General features: G+C 39.5%; 1 protein-coding gene across 1 annotated transcript in view; it reads right to left on the reverse strand.

The window, feature by feature from the left end:
- Positions 1-18728, reverse strand: part of Hhip (hedgehog interacting protein) — a 94371-nt gene that overhangs the window by 27105 nt on the left and 48538 nt on the right. Inside the window, exons 5-10 of the mRNA XM_027926753.2 lie at positions 9421-9572; positions 8839-9012; positions 7922-8065; positions 3885-4006; positions 1611-1734; positions 490-620 (exon numbers count right to left, since the gene is read on the reverse strand). Coding sequence (XP_027782554.1) covers positions 490-620; positions 1611-1734; positions 3885-4006; positions 7922-8065; positions 8839-9012; positions 9421-9572 — 847 coding nt within the window. The remainder of the gene's footprint in view (positions 1-489; positions 621-1610; positions 1735-3884; positions 4007-7921; positions 8066-8838; positions 9013-9420; positions 9573-18728) is intronic.

The raw sequence follows: 18728 nt of genomic DNA on the forward strand, positions 1-18728 counted from the left end.
TATTGGAAAGAAAATGTACAAATCAGATACCATGCCCAAATGGGAAAAAAATTTTTTTAAGTTAAAATTAAAAAATAAAGGGTATAGGGAATTTCAGATTCCAACAAGTATTTATTTATATATTTATTTATTCCAAGTCACACAAGTAGATGGAAGGTTTTCAGATAGAAAATATAAACAGAGAAAATATCAGAAGACATTTAAATATTCTTGCTTTGGACCTCAAAAGCCTTTCTTGTCATGCCTCCTCTTTCCCTGTTTTATTAGTTTTATATTTTGAGAATGAAGATAAGGTATTTTTCCTCAGGGAAAAGTTACTAGAAAAGAAGACATAATGGGCCCATCTTTCATCTCCCCAGTGGATTTCATCCTCTGCTGTGGATGACATGTCCAGCACTGCAGGACAAGTCTGTTATTCTTTAGGACAGAACAAAGTATCTTGAGCAAGGAAGCGAGAATGGAACTTATTTGAAGTAATTCATACAGTACCTAATTCATCTTCTCCAAATCCCAAGATGTGACCGGAAAAGTAGCCTCGACAGGAGCCACTGGTGCCAAGACAGAGTGGTTTCTCTTGCCATTGCTTGGTCACTGGACTTTGCTGGAGAGTTAAGAAATTTCTAAAGCAAAAACATACCAGAAACCTACCATGAAAACATGCTTTTGATTAAAGATGACAATAAAATGTTTCAATTAAAATTTGCAGTGAAGTGATTGTTGTGTCATGGACCTGGCTTCTCAAGGGAAGAATATATAGCCCCTTATCTGTGTGAGTACTGTGAAATTCCCATCCTCTGAGAAAGTGCTTAAAGATGATACTTTGGAGGGGACACTAAAAGTACCTAAAGTATGAGAAAAAGCCCTCCCCTTCATCCAGAGAATGATACTTCCCCTCCAGGACTAGACTCCATGTTGTGCTATTGATCAGAGAGAGGGACAGGAGGAAGAGCGCGGGGTCAGTGAACTTTTCGGGTTCCTTAAAGCACCCAAGCATTTCAGCTCTGCCATGTGCCGGCATGTTAGAGACTTGGGGAACAAGATTCTTCAGGTGGATTTCATCAGTTTCTTAGAATTATCCACAATATGACTTCAAAAAATTCATGCTAAAATCTGATTTTATAATATTCCTACCCACAGAGACGAATCATGTTCTATTGCTCAAAGTCTTAAAAATTTAGAAAGAAAAATTTAGCCTTTTAAGACAGTTTAAAAAGTATTTTCAGGCTGGGGATATAGCTCAGTTGGTAGAGTGCTTGCCTTGCATGCACCAGGCCCTGGGTTCTAATTCCCAGCATCACACACACACACACACAAAATTCACAACTCATGCAAAACAACAGTTTTCAAATTATATACTTGGTAAATTTATGTTGAGGATGAAGGGAAAAGCCTAAATACTATGAAAAGTCCATCTGAAGACTTCACGGGCCCTTCAACATTTTATGAACTTAATCAAGGCTGTTGAAAAGCATCTCTGTAATATTCATGTGTGTCCCAGGTCTGACTCCCTAAGGCAAACAATCATTTGAATACTTTGTGGTGGTTTGACCAATTGACTGAAAGATGAATATGTCATTTGGTATATCAAATTGTGGTACCAGGAAACATACCCATTACGATCTCCAAAAACATAGCTTCCATACAGTCTTTCAGACTGGCAGCCTCTGTAAACGAATCCACCAACCAAAGGACCATTACTGAACGGCTTGAATTCTAAAAGCGATGGTTCACTTTCTGGAAAGAAATACAGCATTAGATCAAAAGAAACATATTTCCATCAAGAAAAAGGAAATATGCAGGCCAAGCAATGATTATTTCAGGAAATTGACTGAAATAAGTTACATGCTGCAAGAGATGAATCCTTGCTTTAGATATTTAGTGAAAATAATTAGTCTTATTTTAAATAACATCAAGATTTAAAAGATCTCTGTGTAAATTTTAATGAAATAAGAATACAGATTCTGGTTATTGTCATGAACACCAGGATATATCAAGTTTTCAATACAATTAGAATTTGGGTATTTTGGAAATTGTGGTTATTACTTTAAAATCAACGTACTTTAAAAAAAAACAACTTAATTTTTAAGATAGTCAATGTTTTGGAAGAATACTTCCACTTATATTTAGTAAATCAAACCAGACCTCTGTCAAATTATATAAAATCTTTAAAAGTTCACACTTAACTGAAAATAAAAGCATAGTACATAAAAGATATTTAAAACCACATTTATTGTATATTTAAAAGCACTGTCACTTAGTCAACATCTTCACTTAAAATATTTTAAGAATTTCATTTATAGAGTCGTGTGGTTAACAAAATTCACTCCAATAATTTCTTTGGAATTACGTGTGTATAGTCATGCATCTCAGTTTTGCCGTGCTTGCTATTACTTAAAATATATGTCTGGTAATTGCAATAGAAAAGTTCCAAAGCCAGTTGCAAATTAACCTGAAAATTGCTTTTTACGTCTTTAATATCAAATAAGTCACCATGAACAGGCAGTCTGTTATGCCAAAGCTTTTGTGGAATGTAATTTCAAAGCCCTCTGCTTGACTCATACCATTATAATGAATATGATGTTATGACAATTAGAAAAGGCTAGTTTTATATACTTAGCATCCTGAGATGCAGTGTAATTGACTGTGAATTCTACAGTCAGATTGCTTGGGTTCAAACCCACCCTTTCCCATTCTGGGTGGCAGGATAATTAACCTGTGCCTCAGTTTACTCATCCAAGAGAGATGTGGCCAATGACCATGCGGGTCACACAGAATTGTTCTACCGATAAGATGAATAAGGTTTATAAAGTGCTGACTACAGATCTGGCATGCAGTCAGCCCTGTGGACATGTTTTAAAATACAAAAATGTAGAGCTGTTGATACTGTAATTAGTTTTAGCTCAACCTCAATTAATGTAATTGTAGAATTTAATCTATGATATAGGCCAAATTCCACTGAGCAAGTGCTCACTAGATTTTTTTCCCCTAAGCCACATTATTCTTTGGTTTGGCTTTTATAAGATGCTCACATATACACAAACGGGCCCCCCCCCAAAAAAAATAAAGTACAAGAACTGAGTACCATATGGACTAACACAGGTGTTTCATTCCAGGTGCTAAATAAATATCAGTATTGAATGAGTAAATAGAAGAAGAAATCATTTTAATAATCTTAATCTACTATGTTTTCTGAACCATACTGATATCTAATATACAGCCACCTTCAAAAGGAATCTATACTAAAATATTGAAAAATACTAAGTATTTTGGACTTCACAATTACCCAATTTTTTATTTTTATATGTTCTCTCTAAATATCCCAGTAATCATGTTATTAAAAATAATGTTTAAACACCCCATTCCCATGACTTGTTTTTACAAGTTGATTACTTTGTTTTCTCTAAAATAAACACCTTTTAAAAAATTACATTCTTATTTGAAGCACTTATAATTTTCCTAATTGCTGAAACTAGCACGTTGAGTATTGAGAAATTTCTTACCTTTAAGACTTTTTTTCCCTTGTGTATAAGATGTTAGGACAAGTTCTCCCTTATTATATTAAATAAGTTGAAGTTATTCATGTTGATTTGCAGATGAGCAAAGTAGAAGCCACTAAGTTTTGAAACCATTACATTATTTGGACCTACAGGGGAACTATTCAATCCATGGGAATGGAATGGCAATCAGCTAAATAGAACCCTTAGGACTTGTGAGAGTCCCCAGATCTTTAAAACATGAGTGATTGACCTCCTCACCACTGTTTAGATCAGTGTTTTCAGGCCTGCTCAAAATCTCATTTTGCAGAAATCCTTTTCTCTTCAATTAATATACTAAAGCCAAACTGGAAGGAAGACAAAAATCAACAAATATTATGTTCAACTTACCATAATCTTTCCCCTTTATTATCTGTAGGATTCTGGCTGACGATCTGTTTTTTCCATTGGAGTCTGAACAAAGTATTGTTAAATTGATGTTTATATCCATGGGATGTCGATCCACAGCGCATCTGCATAACGGAAGAGGTGGATACCCATTAATTCCTACCAAGGCATCTTCCAAGCTCAGACTGGAGACTCCCGACCTAGGAAGGAACCCTTTGTGGGCTGGACAGGATCCTATGAGCAATTTAGTTTGGATTTTCTAGAAACCAAAACGGCAACATCCTGGTGTGTTTTGTTTACTCTGCTGAAGCTTAATTACCTCTGGAGTCTATTTCTTAATTTCTCTCGGTATCTCCCTTCTTTAGGATTGTGTCCCCTGTCTTCAAACACTTGTTGGTCTGTTCTTAAGGGCCATCTGATGTACAATACATTGGCAAAGAACTATGAATAAAAGTCAGTGCTATCAACCACATCTGCACCACGCGATATCATCTTCGTTAGAGGGTTAGTTTTGGGTAGTATTAGTTCTGATGCTACATTCTAAAGCTCAGCATGGCTCTGCTCCAACAGAGGAAAACATGGATTCCAATGCCAGAGTGAAATAAAGTTGGTCCCCACAAGCACGAAGGACTTTTATGTCTGCTCTGTCTTCATGGTCTCGGCACCTCATCCGGGGTCCAGAAACCTCTGAGACTCCAGCCACGGACTTCAGCTCTAGGAGGGGCAGACATCACTTGCAGCTTCCTTATCACTGGATTCCTGTGACCTAGTTCAAAGCTGAGGATGGAAGAGGGGCTCAGTATTTGTTGAATGTTTAAGTCAGTGAAGGAGTAAGCATAAAGAGTCTGGAGGAAGAATGAAGTTTAAATAATCAGTTCTCCAAAATGTGAAAAACAGGCTTGTATTGCTATTTAGGTTGCTCAAAAATTTGGGCCAGGTAATCTTTATTTTTTTGGGGGGGGCTGTCCTGCCAGTCAGAAATTGTTTGGCAGGATCCCTGGCCTCGATCCACTAAATGCCAGTAATGTCAGTTTACCCCCATCCCTATCCTACCCAGTTGTTAAAACCAAAAAAAAAAAAAAAAAAAAAAAATGTTTCCAGGCATTGCCAAGGTCCCCTGGAGGCAAAATCATTCCATTGAGAATCACTGTGTTGGGCCAACAAAATACATTAATTACTTACAAACAAAACCAAACCACTGGGGCTATTAAATGAATTTTAAAAATTAAAAAAAAATGAGCGTAGAGTCTGGGCCTTAAAGACATGAGAGTTATGTAGCAATTATTTTTAAGCAAAATAAAACAACAACTTTTTTGGCTCCAAATGATCCCATTCATGATAAGGAAACTGTTCGCCTGACCTGCCAAAGATGGGCTGGTTATTCTGAGGCAACAGTCCTTTTATTGTCCCCTTTTAATTCAGTGATTCACCGAAGACAATGCCTGGCAGGGATCATCGCACAGACATGCTGTGACTTAAGGTGGAACTAAACCCACATGGCATGAGAAAATTTTCCTGTATTACGGTTCTTTTGAAGATGGAGAAGCTATGCAAAAAGAGGTCTGACTTGTTTCCAACAAGAAACAGCAAATCTGGAAGAGAAGGCCAGTTCTCTCAGAGGTGGAATGGCTGGGGGCTGTGAGCTCTGGCTCCGGCTGCCACCAGGTCCACTGAGAACTCTGGGTACCCTTTACATTCAGTTTCTTACATAAAAGGGGCCAGACAGTGCAACTGCTCAACAGGATGCTACTACGGCGGCTACATGTCATTATCCATTTGTCCAAACCCAAATAGTACACCATCAACAGTGCTCCCTAATGCACTCCATGGGTGCTGGGTGATTTTGTTGTACCAATATCAGACCATCACTGGAACCCATGTCCCACTCCAGTGGGGTGTGATAATGGCAGAGGCTATATTTAAGAGGAGATGGGGTGCACAGGAAATGTCACTACCTTTTGCTCAATTTTGCTGTGAACTCACAAGTGCTCTGAAGGATAAGTCTATTAAAAAAGAGGGTTTTGGGGGTGCAGATGCTGGCTGCCTCTGGTCACTGCTGAGAGACATAAAGGAGATACTGTCTATGGGATACCTAGGTTAGCACCCTGCAGTCAGCTGCTTAATAACAGCGAGGTTTGCTTTTAGCCCATAATTTAGTTTCTTTTCAGCTTTATGAAACCTTTTTCAGCTTAAAATTCTCTTGGAGGGAGGTGGAATATAAACACTGACATTTCCTTCTGCGGCCCTCTGCCGCCAGAGGAGGTGGGACTCCACTGCGCAGGCATCTTGCCACACTTATGTTCTGGGAGGCACTTCATCCGTGTTTTCACACCGAGATTCAGGACCCCCAGGAAGATTGTAAGAAGGCTCCAGTGGGCTTGTGGTGACTCAGGCTGCTGGACTTCAAAGTGCTGCTTGGTGGTGGTATCTGTGAGTTCTGAGCCATCGGAATGGAATGTGACAGTTTCCCCCACATCCTGAACCCACCTTAAGTATTCCCTGTCGAACAGATTTTAAGATCTGCTGAGATGCCAAAAAGGAAATGAACTGTGGGCCTGGGCTTTGATGGAGGGGAGATGAAGGGCATGAGGGATTATGAAAATAAAAAATTTTGAGAAATATTCACCTTGCACATAGTGAACACTCAATAAACATTAAACAGAAATAATAACTCAGCTAATAAATGAACGAATGTGGCCAGATACCCCTTAGTAAGAATAATAGACTGCAGACCGGGTGGGGCTTTCGTCATGGAATTCTGTGTTATACTGAGGAGTATTTTTCAGGGTACCTAAAATATCTCACTCTATGCACTTCTTAGTTTTTGTTTCTTTTTGGTTTGTTAGTACAGCAAGCAGCCAATGAGTTCCTTTAGTATTTGTATTTTTTTTTCCACATTAAAAAAAAAGTTAACATTTAGTTCAACTCCTTGCAAATTAACTCTGCTCATCCTATGTTAAGGGGAAGTTATGGTAAGAACTATCAAGAGTGGTACTTTGTGCTTTACCTATAGATTTTTATTGAATCACAACAGCATCCTTACAACGTAGTTGTTATCACCCCCGTTTAATAGGTTAGAGCTGTGGTTTGACTGTGTCCTACCATGTTCATGTGCTGGACTCTTAATCCTCAGTGCAACCAACAGTGTTGAGTGGTGAGGTCTTTTTTGGAGGTGGGCATACCGGGGATTGAACTCAGGGGCACTCAACCACTGAGCCACATCCCTAGCCCTATTTTGTATTTTATTTAGAGACAGGGTCTCACTGAGTTGCTTAGCACCTTGATTTTGCTGAGGCTGGCTTTGAACTCATGATCCTCCTGTCTTAGCTTCCCGAGCTGCTGGTATTACTGGCATGCACCACCTCTCCCAGTGAGGTCTGTACGAGGTGAGTGGGTGAATGATGTTATTGTGGGAGTGAGTTAGTTACACCAGGAGTGAGCTCTGATAAAAGGATGAGTTGGCCACCTCTGTCTCTGTCCCCTACCTCCCTTCCTCCTCCCTCTCTGGCCCTCTCTTCTCCACCATGTGATGACACAGCAGATGCTGAGCAAATGCCAGTACCATGCCCTTGGACTTTCCAGCCTCCAGAATAATGATCAAAATAACCTGTATTCTTTATAAATCACCCAATCAGTGGTATTCTGTTATAGCAGCACCAAACAGACGAAGACAATAAAGAAAATAAAATTTAGGCGGGTTTAAGGAAGCAAATCCAAAGGTTAATGATTGCTTAAAATTATTCAGATTGAAATCTACTAGTTCAAAAATGTTTAGCAAATAAAAATCCCCCCCAAATATGAGACAGATTTTCTCTATGAATTTGCCCTTTCCCTTGTCTAATCTGCTATCTCAATCTGCTTCACACATTAATAGAACAAAGAGGGCTGAAGACTTGCTCGGATAATGACCTGGTAAGATTTCCATCACAACATGGGGCACCACCCTCAGCAGTCTGTGATCTGACACCCTCTGCCTTTTCCCAGTTGCCAAATTCCAGCCCTGCTTTAAAGCAGCAGCGAAGACAGGTTTGCATTCTCACCTGCCTGGATCGTGGAGTCCGTGGGCAAACACTTCTGGGGGCTGGTTGGTGCTGTTGAAGTGCGGGTTGCTCCTTGGTATGGAATAAGGCACACTGCACACATCTGTGTCCACGTCCAGCCGTAGTACCGAGCCTGTGAAATCACTGAGAAATTGGAGGAGGGCATAAGTGCTTTCCTTTTGCCTAAACTAAACGTGGTGACATTGCTCTATGAATAAAAGAACCATCTGCTTATTCAAGACAACATTATTAAGGTTCCAAGTTCCATATGGTGGAAAATGAAAGGAGGGGCAGAGAAGGCACTGCTAAATGGGTTCAGATAAGGCACCACTCTAAGACATAGCTAGAAGGTGACCAAGGACTATGTGGGCATGCATGGCTGCTGACACCAGAGAGGGGTACCGCTCACTTCTCAGTGCTGGGTATTATAGGAGCAGTCCCCACAGCTCAGAAGTATGCAACATTATATCAATATTATATCAGCATGATATTGAATTCCTCTTCAGTTTACGAATGCTGACACTGACAACTAAAGTCATTTACCTAGGCAAGTGATGTGATTCAAAGATGGTTCTTTCTTTCTTTTTTTAATGGTACTGGGAATTGAACCCAGAGGTGCTTAACCACTGAGCTACATCTCCAGCCCTTTTTTAAAAAAATTTTATTTAATTTTTTAATTTTCAGTTGTAGTTGGACACAATACCTTTATTTATTTATTTATTTATATGTGGTGCTGAGGATGGAACCCAGGGCCTAGCACATGCTAGGTGAGCGCTCTACTGCTGAGCCACCACCCCAGCCCCTCCAGCCCTTTTTTATATTTTATTTAAGGATTCCTAACTCACTAGCTCAGACCCTTCCTTCGGCCAGGGCGAACATCTTAACACCAATGAGCACCTGTTCACTTTGACTTTTACCTCAACCCATCCATTTCTTCCATGTCGTCCAGCGTGATCATCCCGTCTCCGAGGATGATATACAGAAAGCCGTCAGGACCAAAGAGCAGTTGTCCTCCCAGATGCTTTCGGTGCAGCTCTGCGACTTCCAGAAACACTCTGGCTGTTCTCAAATCAACTTGATGGGGATTTTTCCTACATTGTGAGGAGAGGAAATACGGAGATTGTTAAAGATGAAAGGTGAATCTTCTACTAAAATGTTAAGAGTACACAAACAGAAATACAAACATCTCACACATAAATAAGGAAACATACGCTTGAATGGAGCTAATAAAAAAAAATCACCGAGAATGTCATTGATTTCTAAGTTTTAGAAGCTGTGCTGAAGCTGAAAGATAACCAAGAAAAATGACAGAGCTATCATTTTTCTCAATTTCTCTTAAATACATACACACATGGGATTTTAAGCAAGATGGAGATTTTTGCTTTAATTACTGCCACCTTTTGGCTAATTATTGGCAATTTCTAAACAAAAAGCTTATGAAAGGATGAAGAGAAAACAAGATTACAGAATCAGTATGCTCCGATGGATTTCAGCCATACCTGGACACTGTGTATTCCACGACTCTAAGAATGTGGTCATGAGGCCCGATAGCCCACCGTTCTTGGTTGGTGGTATAAGACACATACAGCTTTCCATTTTTCTTGTAATTGGGATGGAATGCAAGGCTTAGCAGTCCTCTTTCATCTCCTCCCTGCAGTCAAATGAAAAACACAAAGAATTGTGAAGTTAATTATGTCCTTTATAGTGTTTCAACTGGAACCCCCAAAAGAGTCTCTTTCTTTCTCCTGGATAATCTTTGCCCAACCTCTTTTCTTTTCTTCCTTGCCTTACTGCACAAAAAAGGATTATAAAACATTTCACTGCGTGGAACTCTTGAAGGGTTAGCACAAGACCATTGTCTTGTGTGGTTATCTACGCACAAGAGTCTTATACCACTTTTGTCCCATGATTTGTGTATGTAATCTCAGGGAGCTAGGACGACAAGTTTAAGCGCTGTGAAGAATTCTTTCCTGGGTTACTAGGTTGCTTGTTCATTCGTAGAAGACAAATAAAAGGTTCCTAATCAACAGTCACTTCTAATCCAAGTCTCCCAAACCTAAAACACAGTGTGGGCTGCCAACTCCCACTGTCTTGGCAATATGTTTAGAAAACAGTTAAATTGCTTGTGTAATATGTAAACCCCTGTTTCACCCCGAGGCATCTATATCAGTTGTCACAACGATGGTGGTCTATTCATCATAGCTAGGTAACAGGCAGCCGCAGCCTTGGCCTATCTATATAGAAATGAGGTATTTTTACATGCGTCTCTTCTCACACAAGGCTTTCTTTAAAGAAGGATGAGGAAGTGGGAGGAGAGCTAAAGGCCAGGGCTGGGGTAGGCATGGGAGAAATAGTAGAAAGGAAAGCGGACACTAGGAAATAAAAGAAAAATTCCAAACAACTTTCTTTCGTTATTATATGAATGTCAAGGATTGTATACATTAGGCAGGCCAAATGCTATGACAATTAAAACATTATCATGTTCTTAAATAGAAAGGCATTTTATCTTTATTTTCTGCTAATTTAGCTTGATGAAATTCAATATGGTCAAAAGCATTTGCTTTATCCCACAAGTAGTCTAGGAATTTCTACAGTGAAATCAAAGCATCTAAAATTATCTAGATCAGAGACTTAACTGTTGTTTTCTGGTAAACCGGTGAACGTTTTTCTCTGCAGTCTGATGAGTTACCCACAATGGTGAAAAACACGTCACAGAAACCGAACGCTCCAATGCCCATAACACATCACCTTAATTATTCCATTAAACATTACAACCTTCCCTACGGCAGAAAACTGATGTACCACCTCAGGCTGAGCATCCAGACTTTGAGAGGGTATAAATAGTAAAGTGGTTGGAAATATCCAAGAACTACCAAATTATTATTCAAAGGTCATCAAAGTTAAATGTTTTGACATCTCAGTGTCATGTGTAATTTTAGTTTCTAGGACGGCACTGATGATTTATGAATGAGCCCCTGGGTTCTGGATTATCTTGTGATGGTGGTTTTAATGTTGATGTGGCTGGTTTTTCTTTTTATATCTTTGTTAATACATATCTCCTGACTTTCTTTGGAAGCTGGGATGGATAGCTATGATTCAATCATACAGAAGCCCATCCATACTTAAAGCTTCTTGACGGATTGTATAAGGAGGCCCAGGGGTGGGATTTAGTTTGTGATTGATTCCTCTCCTGAATGTATTTCTCTTGAAACCCCTGAGTGCAGGTTAAGTGCGGCAAGCTTGCCTCAGTAGCATTTGTGTTCATTCTAAGAAGCTTTAGTTTCAAGGAGTTCTTTGTAGCTTTAATCAAATCATCAGACAGACAATTTAAACTGGATAGTGACATGGTTTAAAATGGTGCTTGTTGCTTTTCAGGAATTAGGAATGTATAACCAACGCACTGAAGGAGAAGAGACGGAAATGAGATTTTAAACGCACCTACAAGGGACGGTAGACAATTGTTCACTTTAGAAAGATGCCGATCACTTGAATGAATTTGGGGCCACCACTGACATTATAAAAGTGTCAAGCAGGGAAACAGAACGAGACAAGTGAATGACAGGAAAATAAATCAAAGACACAAATTGAAAACTATCAATAATTCTGAATTTTTCAGCTGATAAGATTAATATTGGATTGATTATCATATATGATCTCATAGTTTTAGTCTCCTTCCAAGTGTAAATGAGTAATCTGATTGGTTCAGAAACTTGACTACACTTAATTCATTTCAAAGAAAAACTCACTTTCATGATCATATGAATGAAAAATTAACATATTATGCAAATATCCCGGAAAGTATCTCAAAAACCACCTTTTAAAATTGTATAACAGGGCTCCAAAATGTTTAGAGATTAGGAAAGTTGGATATTTTTCTGCTGTGCCAGGAGATTAAAGTATTGATAGGCTCACCTTTCACTTGAATTAGCCTTCAGAGTTGAGTTGTCTATTTCTTAAAAACAGCATACTATAGTGACACAGCCACATCAATGTTTATAGCAGCACAATTCACAATAGATAAACTATGGAATCAACCTAGGTGCCCTTCAACAGATGAACAGATAAAGAAAATGTAGTATATATACACAATGGAATATTACTCAGCATTAAAAAATGAACATAAAAATCATGGCATTTGCAGGTAAATGGATGGAGTTGGAAAATATTATGCTAAGTGAAGTCAGCCAATCCCAAAAAACCAAATGTCAAATGTTTTCTCTGATATGAGTATGCTGATCCATCATGAGGATGCAGGGGGAGCATGGAAACAATAGAGGATGTTTAGATAGGGCAAAGGGAAGGGAGGAAAAGGGAGGGGACGTGGGGGTAGGAAAGATGGTGGAGTGAGATGGATACATTACCCTAAGTCCATGTATGAAAACACAAATGGTGTGACTCTATTGTGCACCACCAGAGACATGAAAAATTGTGCTCTATATGTGTACTATGAATTGAAATGCATCCTGCCGTCATATATAACAAATTAGAATTAATAAATAAATTTTTTAAAAAAGAAAAAAAAATGTGTTATTGACAAATCATGACTTAACTCTTAAATTGCAAACCTATCTTTGCGTTCTGGATCATTTTTCAAGGTCTATATGGAGAAATATGTTGATTAGACATTGAGGGTTACTTTTGACCAAGGTCAATTAGAGCCCATATCATTAGTGACACCCCAGACATTTCAGGCCCCCAGGCGCTCCAAGGTTACTCCAACTCAAGTATCTAACAGGACATCGTCCCAGCCTGAGAGCCTGAATCCTGGCCCCTAGAGCCAGGACTGGCCAGTAGACAGGATCTCTGGGCTCCTGTTCCTCCTTCCTATTACCTTAGTTCCCTCTCTCACAGCTAATTGTGTTCACTGCTTTGTTTCGTTGGTCTGAGCTCCAAGCGCAAAGGCTCCCTTCTCTTTGCTGTTTCAAAATCTAAAAACAGCTTTAGAGGCTAAGCAGTAAGAATGATTCAAACCCTTGTGCCAATGTCACGGACTCCTCTGACTCCTTCCCATCCTTTCCCCTCACGATGGGTGGCTTTAAGGGCTCAGAATTTATGCAATCAAAATCATGCATTCCATCCAGAAGTGTCAAATTAATGAACAGATTTTGGGGAGCAACTGGGGACAGTGAGCCTCTAATGATTATTTGAGTCAATCTGGCTAAAAAGGGAGAAAAACACATTATTAAAAGAATGGTAAATGGAAGATTTGGGGTCTGGGAGCCAGACCTTTCAAAACAAACAAACAAAAACAACCAATGATTTCTAATTATATTTCTAAGTACTGTTAACGAATGTCCAAAATGGTGGTCTTTATCCATGTGAAAAGTAGTGATTTTTCCAAAAATTCACATTGTACATTGGACTTCCTTCTTAACACAGAACATTTTGAGTGCATGTTTTATTTAGAGGAATGTAAAGACAACACTGCTAGAACTTCCCTGGAAGTCAATCAGACAACAAATAATTTGTAAATGGTACTTTAAACTCAGGACTGGAGCCTGACCCAAGTATCACACAGCACTGTGACCCTCCCCGTTGCTCAGTTCTCCAAATACTCCATCAACTCTGGACAGCTCACATCAAACCCAAATAACTGCTCAAAATTGGATTGTGAAATGATTTGGAAATCCTGTCCTGATGCACTTTGGAACCTTGAGATTGACGCATGTTTCAGAGTAAATCATAAACCCTTCTGAGGCACTTTTAGTAAGTCGCTCACAGTCTATTGTTCTAGTTGACAGCTGACTCCTAGGAGCAACTTTATGGGGTCCACAGCAAAGAGATAACTACCCAAAACAAAGAGTGTTTGAGGTCTGATCACTGATGACTTCAGTATAAATACGCCAGATCGGTGCCTGCAGTTTGGATCTGGTGAGCAGATCAAAGTTCTAACCAATCAACTAAGAAGGTTACTTCTCTTTGAATAATATGAAATATCTATTTGAAAAAGAGAGGCAATCACAAAAGGATTATAACAGAGAACATTATTTTTATTCTTTTTTTTGAGAAAAACTGTGGGGCATTACATTAGTCTTGCATTAATGATATTATTATTTTTTTTAAATAAAACATTCCCTTCATACTTTCAATACAGTTAAAGTTCACTCCTTCTGATTTCTGGTTTTTCTTACAGATGCCTTATTCTTTTTCAGGGAAAGCTGACTTGTGTATTCAGGACTGGGTGGCACCTCACTGAAGCTGCAAGCACCCTTACTCGTTTTCAGTTTCCCTTAGTGACCTTGGCAAATGACCGGCTGGTTTCAAGTTCTGCCTTAATTTCACTGCAGCCTTCATTCCCTTTGCCATCTAGGGTAAGATATTTGCAGGTTCTAGGAGTTAGGACAGGAATCTCATCTGGGTAGGGACATGACTCTGCCTACCATGTGGTTATTTCAACCTGTCTTTAAAAGAGGATCCTAAGCATGTAAAACTTAAGCCTCCTTGGCCAAGGCCTCATAGTCTGCTAAATGGCCCAACAGTATTGAGAAAGCAATAAAAAGGAAATAATGCATGCTATGATCAAAAAGTTACTCATTACCACCTTGTCAAAACTTTTGTTATTTAACATTTATTCAACATATATTTAATTGAACACCTACTAAGGGTCAGGCTTGCGTGGCACTAGGGATACGACAACCAATTAGAATAAATCTCTGCTTATACATGGAAGTAGATAACAAAACATAGTGTTCAGGTGTTTTGTTTCCACCATAAATCTTTATGATGCTGTATGATGCTGATTTTTTTTTCAGAGATTAAACTATGCTATACTATTAACAATGTGCTTGGACAAAAAACAAATATTAAAGAAAATAGATACTCTGGGGAGTTTTTAACCAAAAATTAATTTGTGTATTATTACTTCATTTTCTCTACCCTAAAATTTAGTAAAAAAAGAAAAAAGAAATGGTTGGTTACATGGAAGTTAAATTATGTGAAGATTCTGCAGGGTTTCTACAAATAGTAAGAGCATCTTCTCATTTACTTTCTATGCAGGGACTAAGCACATGCATAAGCATAGTGATCTTTAGTAAAACTGTTGTTCCCTTAATATTGAAGAAATTTCTAGGAATTAGCATAAGAACAAAGTGTCTCTAAAGTATATACCTTTTCCGTGAGGCAGGTTTAACATTCTTTTTTTTTTAGTTTTTCATGACAATACAATGATCTTGACATTCTTAACTGTCATGTCATTCACTTGCCTAGGTTTCACTGGTACACATCAGAAAGGGAAAAGCCAACTTGGACACCAACATGGGTGCCTCCTGGTGCAAGCCTTTTGCTTTCTCTGAACTTGGAACTTTTTTTCTTTTTCTTTTTTATTAAGTATTAATTTATTTTAATTAGGTATATATAGCAGCACAATGCATTTTGATTCATCATACATGACTGCAGCGCAACTTTTCATTTCTCTGGTTGCAAAAGACTACCACAAACTTTGTGGCTTGAAACAACACAGTTATGTTGGTCCATAGGTCAGATGAGTTCACAATGGGTCTAACAGGCTAAAATAAATGCTAGTGGAAGCTGAGTTCCTTTCTAGAGGATTCAGGGGATGACCCACTTTCTTTCTGTTTCCAGTTTACAGAAGCTACCTCTTTCCTTGGTCAGTGTCTTCCCTCCATCTTCAAAGCCAGCAATGGTACCTTAAGTCTTTCTCATATCAGATCACCCTGACCTGCTCTGCCTCTCTTTCAAGAATTGTGATTACACTGACAGCAAAGGAGACAACCGAGAACAGGAAGAGAGAGCCTACAAAATGGGAGAAAATCTTTGCCACCTGCACCTCAGATACAGCATTAATCTCCAGGATATATGAAGAACTCAAAAAACTTCACACCAAGAAAACAAACAACCCAATTGATAAATGGGCAAAAGAACTGAACAGACACTTCACAGAAGAAGAAATGGGAAATGGGAATGTGAAAGATGGTAGGATAAATGGGACTTTGTTCATAAATGAATACATGAGCAATGAAACTCCCCATCATGGACAACCACAGGAAAGGGAAGTTATACTCCGTGTGTGTATGATATGTCAGAATATATTCTACTGTCATGTATAACTAAAAAAATGGATTAAAAAATTTTAGAAATATGACTACATTGAGCCCACCCAGATAATTTTCCTATGTGCTGTTTACCATTCTTAATTCCACTGCAAACTTAATTCCCCTTTGCCATCTAAGGTAATATACTTGCTGGTTTTAGGGATTAGAACAAGGACATCTTTCGGGAGGGACATTATTCTGCATACCACATGGAGATTTTAATCTGTTGTTGATAAATGACCCTAAGCATTTATAACCGAAGTCTTTTGGGCCATGGCTGCCTGTAAGCACCTGGTGGGAGAGTTTTGGCTTGTTCTTTTACCTGATGAACATCATCTGCAAGTCTATCAGGAGCTAGAGAAACCTAAGAGCTCTGACACCACAGGCTCTTTATCTTGTCAGGATGGAAACAATATCCATTCCTCTTCAGAATGTACTAAAAGCACCCTCTAGAATTCAGGAGGAGGAAGAGGTCACTTGATAAGAAGTGGGCAAGTGACACTTATACTCAAGGGCAAACTCACATGTTCATTGCAAGAGCATGCAAGACACAGGGAAGGTAATCAAATGTGAGAAAACCACTTGTACCTAGTGATCAACAGTCTCTCCATTCTGAGCTCATACTACTGCATTCTTCGCTTTTGTTCATTTTCTGAACATACTTTAGGGTACTGATTTCTTCTAATTCCTGGAAAAGGTTGCAAAGGATTGATTTTCTATAGTTCAAAAAGCCAAACTTGACCTTCGAAGAGTCAGTCTCTCAAGGGCCCGCTTTACCGTATGGGAAAGAATACATAATTTGGTTCTACAGAATGATATAAAATATATTCGATCTCAGCCCTGGCACAAAGCCCCTCAAACTCTTAGGATTTCCTGATGAGGGAGATACAGAAGGGCCTAGGCAGCAGAGGCAAGATGGTGAGTGAGGAGCTCAGGGGCAGGGCCAGAACAAAGGAGCACAGAGAGGGTCTTCTGATGAGGTCAACTTCCTGCTCGGGGACACAAGTGGCGGAGACCCAACCAGAGAGACACGTCTATACTCGTGCTCCTAAGTGCGGGATCCAATAGAAAAACTAAAACAGATGCATGGACAGAGAGGGGGTACCAGCCCATAATAGTGAGGATCACGTGGACAGTGGAGGAGATAGAAAGAACTTCCAGAGATGGTAAAAAGAACAAGCCAAAACTCTCCCACCAGCTTCTCAGCTCTGGGGCCCTTTCCTGCGTCTTGCTCGCTCTCTGTGTCCTGGTCTTCAATTCTTTGCTGAATGGAGGCAACAAACCTAGCACCCCTAGACAGGAATACTGAGTGATAGGAGTATCTTCTTTTATTCTTAAGGAGCCCCTTTTAAGACACCTGAATTTATGCTAATGAGGTAACTATTGGGTGGGCTTCTAGACAGATTCATGGTGGGGGCCGGTAGCCAGAGGAATGCTCCATGCGATTGGAAAATTGAAACTCTCTCACCCTGGGGGAGGAGATGGAGGTTGGGTTCTAACACCAGTGGCCAGTGATCTAATCAATCACATCTACCTAATGAGCCCTCCAAAACACCCCCAAACAAAGGAGTTGAGAGAAATTGGTGGACCCAGAGAAGGCACGGGAAATCCATGCAACCTCCCCTCACTCCGGCGTCCTGCTCTATGCATTTCTTGCATTTGGCTGTTCTGAGCTGTAATAAACCAATGAGGGTAAATAAAGTGCTCTCCTGTGCTCCATGATTCATTCTAGTGCATTATGGAGCCCCAAGTGGGGGTCAAGGAACACCAAATTTATAGTCATTTGGGCAGGATTATGGGTAACCTGAGCATGCCATTTGTGGCTGGCCTCCAAAATAGGGATCGTCTTGAGGGACTGAACCCTTAATCTGGGTGGTCTGGGCTAGGTCCAGACAGTGTGAGACGGGAACTGGACCGCTGAACACCCAGTGGTGTGGCAGAAAACAAAAACAAAACAAGGAAGCAAACAAAAAGCCAATTTTCATTTGCTGTTAGAAAACACCCCAGAAAGAACCTGAAAGGTTTCTTGACCCATCCTCCTTTCCAGGGAGAAGAACACAATGAAGTCTACTGGCACCAAAGAAGATAAAGTCAAAGGATACTTGGAATAACTTGTTAAGTCGTCTTCCACTCATACAAATCATACTCTAGCAATGGATTACTTTTCTAAATTTAATTTTGGGAAACACTGCATATCTTGTGTCATTTTTGTTATTTACTTTCTTGGCTTCTCTTATTACCTTCACTGTTCTCTGAGGATGAAACCAGTCACAACATATTGGAGACCTATCACTTCTAGCTATTTTTCCTTTAAAACTCCATCCACTTTTCCAAATTTACTTTTTCTTTTGGGCAAGTCTTTAACTTACCGCAACTGAACCACTGGAGAGACTCCACTCGCCTCTTCCGCTTAATCATATTTATCCATTCTTCCAGGTCTCCAAGAAAGTGTGTAGAGTTATCAAATGCTAGTGGGACACAAGATCACCCCCAACCCACTTGCCTGACAAAGATAATGTGTCTTGCTTCAAATGAAGTCATAGAGCTGCTAGAAGACACCAGTGATTCTGAACTTTCACAAGTGTCACATGGGGTATATAATTTCTAGTATAAAATAGCAATGGTCCATGTCACCTCTGTGTCCAGGATTGTATATATCATATCTTCTGGAGGTACCAAACACAAAGATAGACAAGAAAGTACAAATGGAGACTAAAAGCTATTCCACATGGAGACCACCTACTGAAAGTGGCGAT

The sequence above is a fragment of the Marmota flaviventris genome, chromosome 7 (assembly GCF_047511675.1).
Source record: "Marmota flaviventris isolate mMarFla1 chromosome 7, mMarFla1.hap1, whole genome shotgun sequence".
Taxonomy (NCBI): Eukaryota; Metazoa; Chordata; class Mammalia; order Rodentia; family Sciuridae; genus Marmota; species Marmota flaviventris.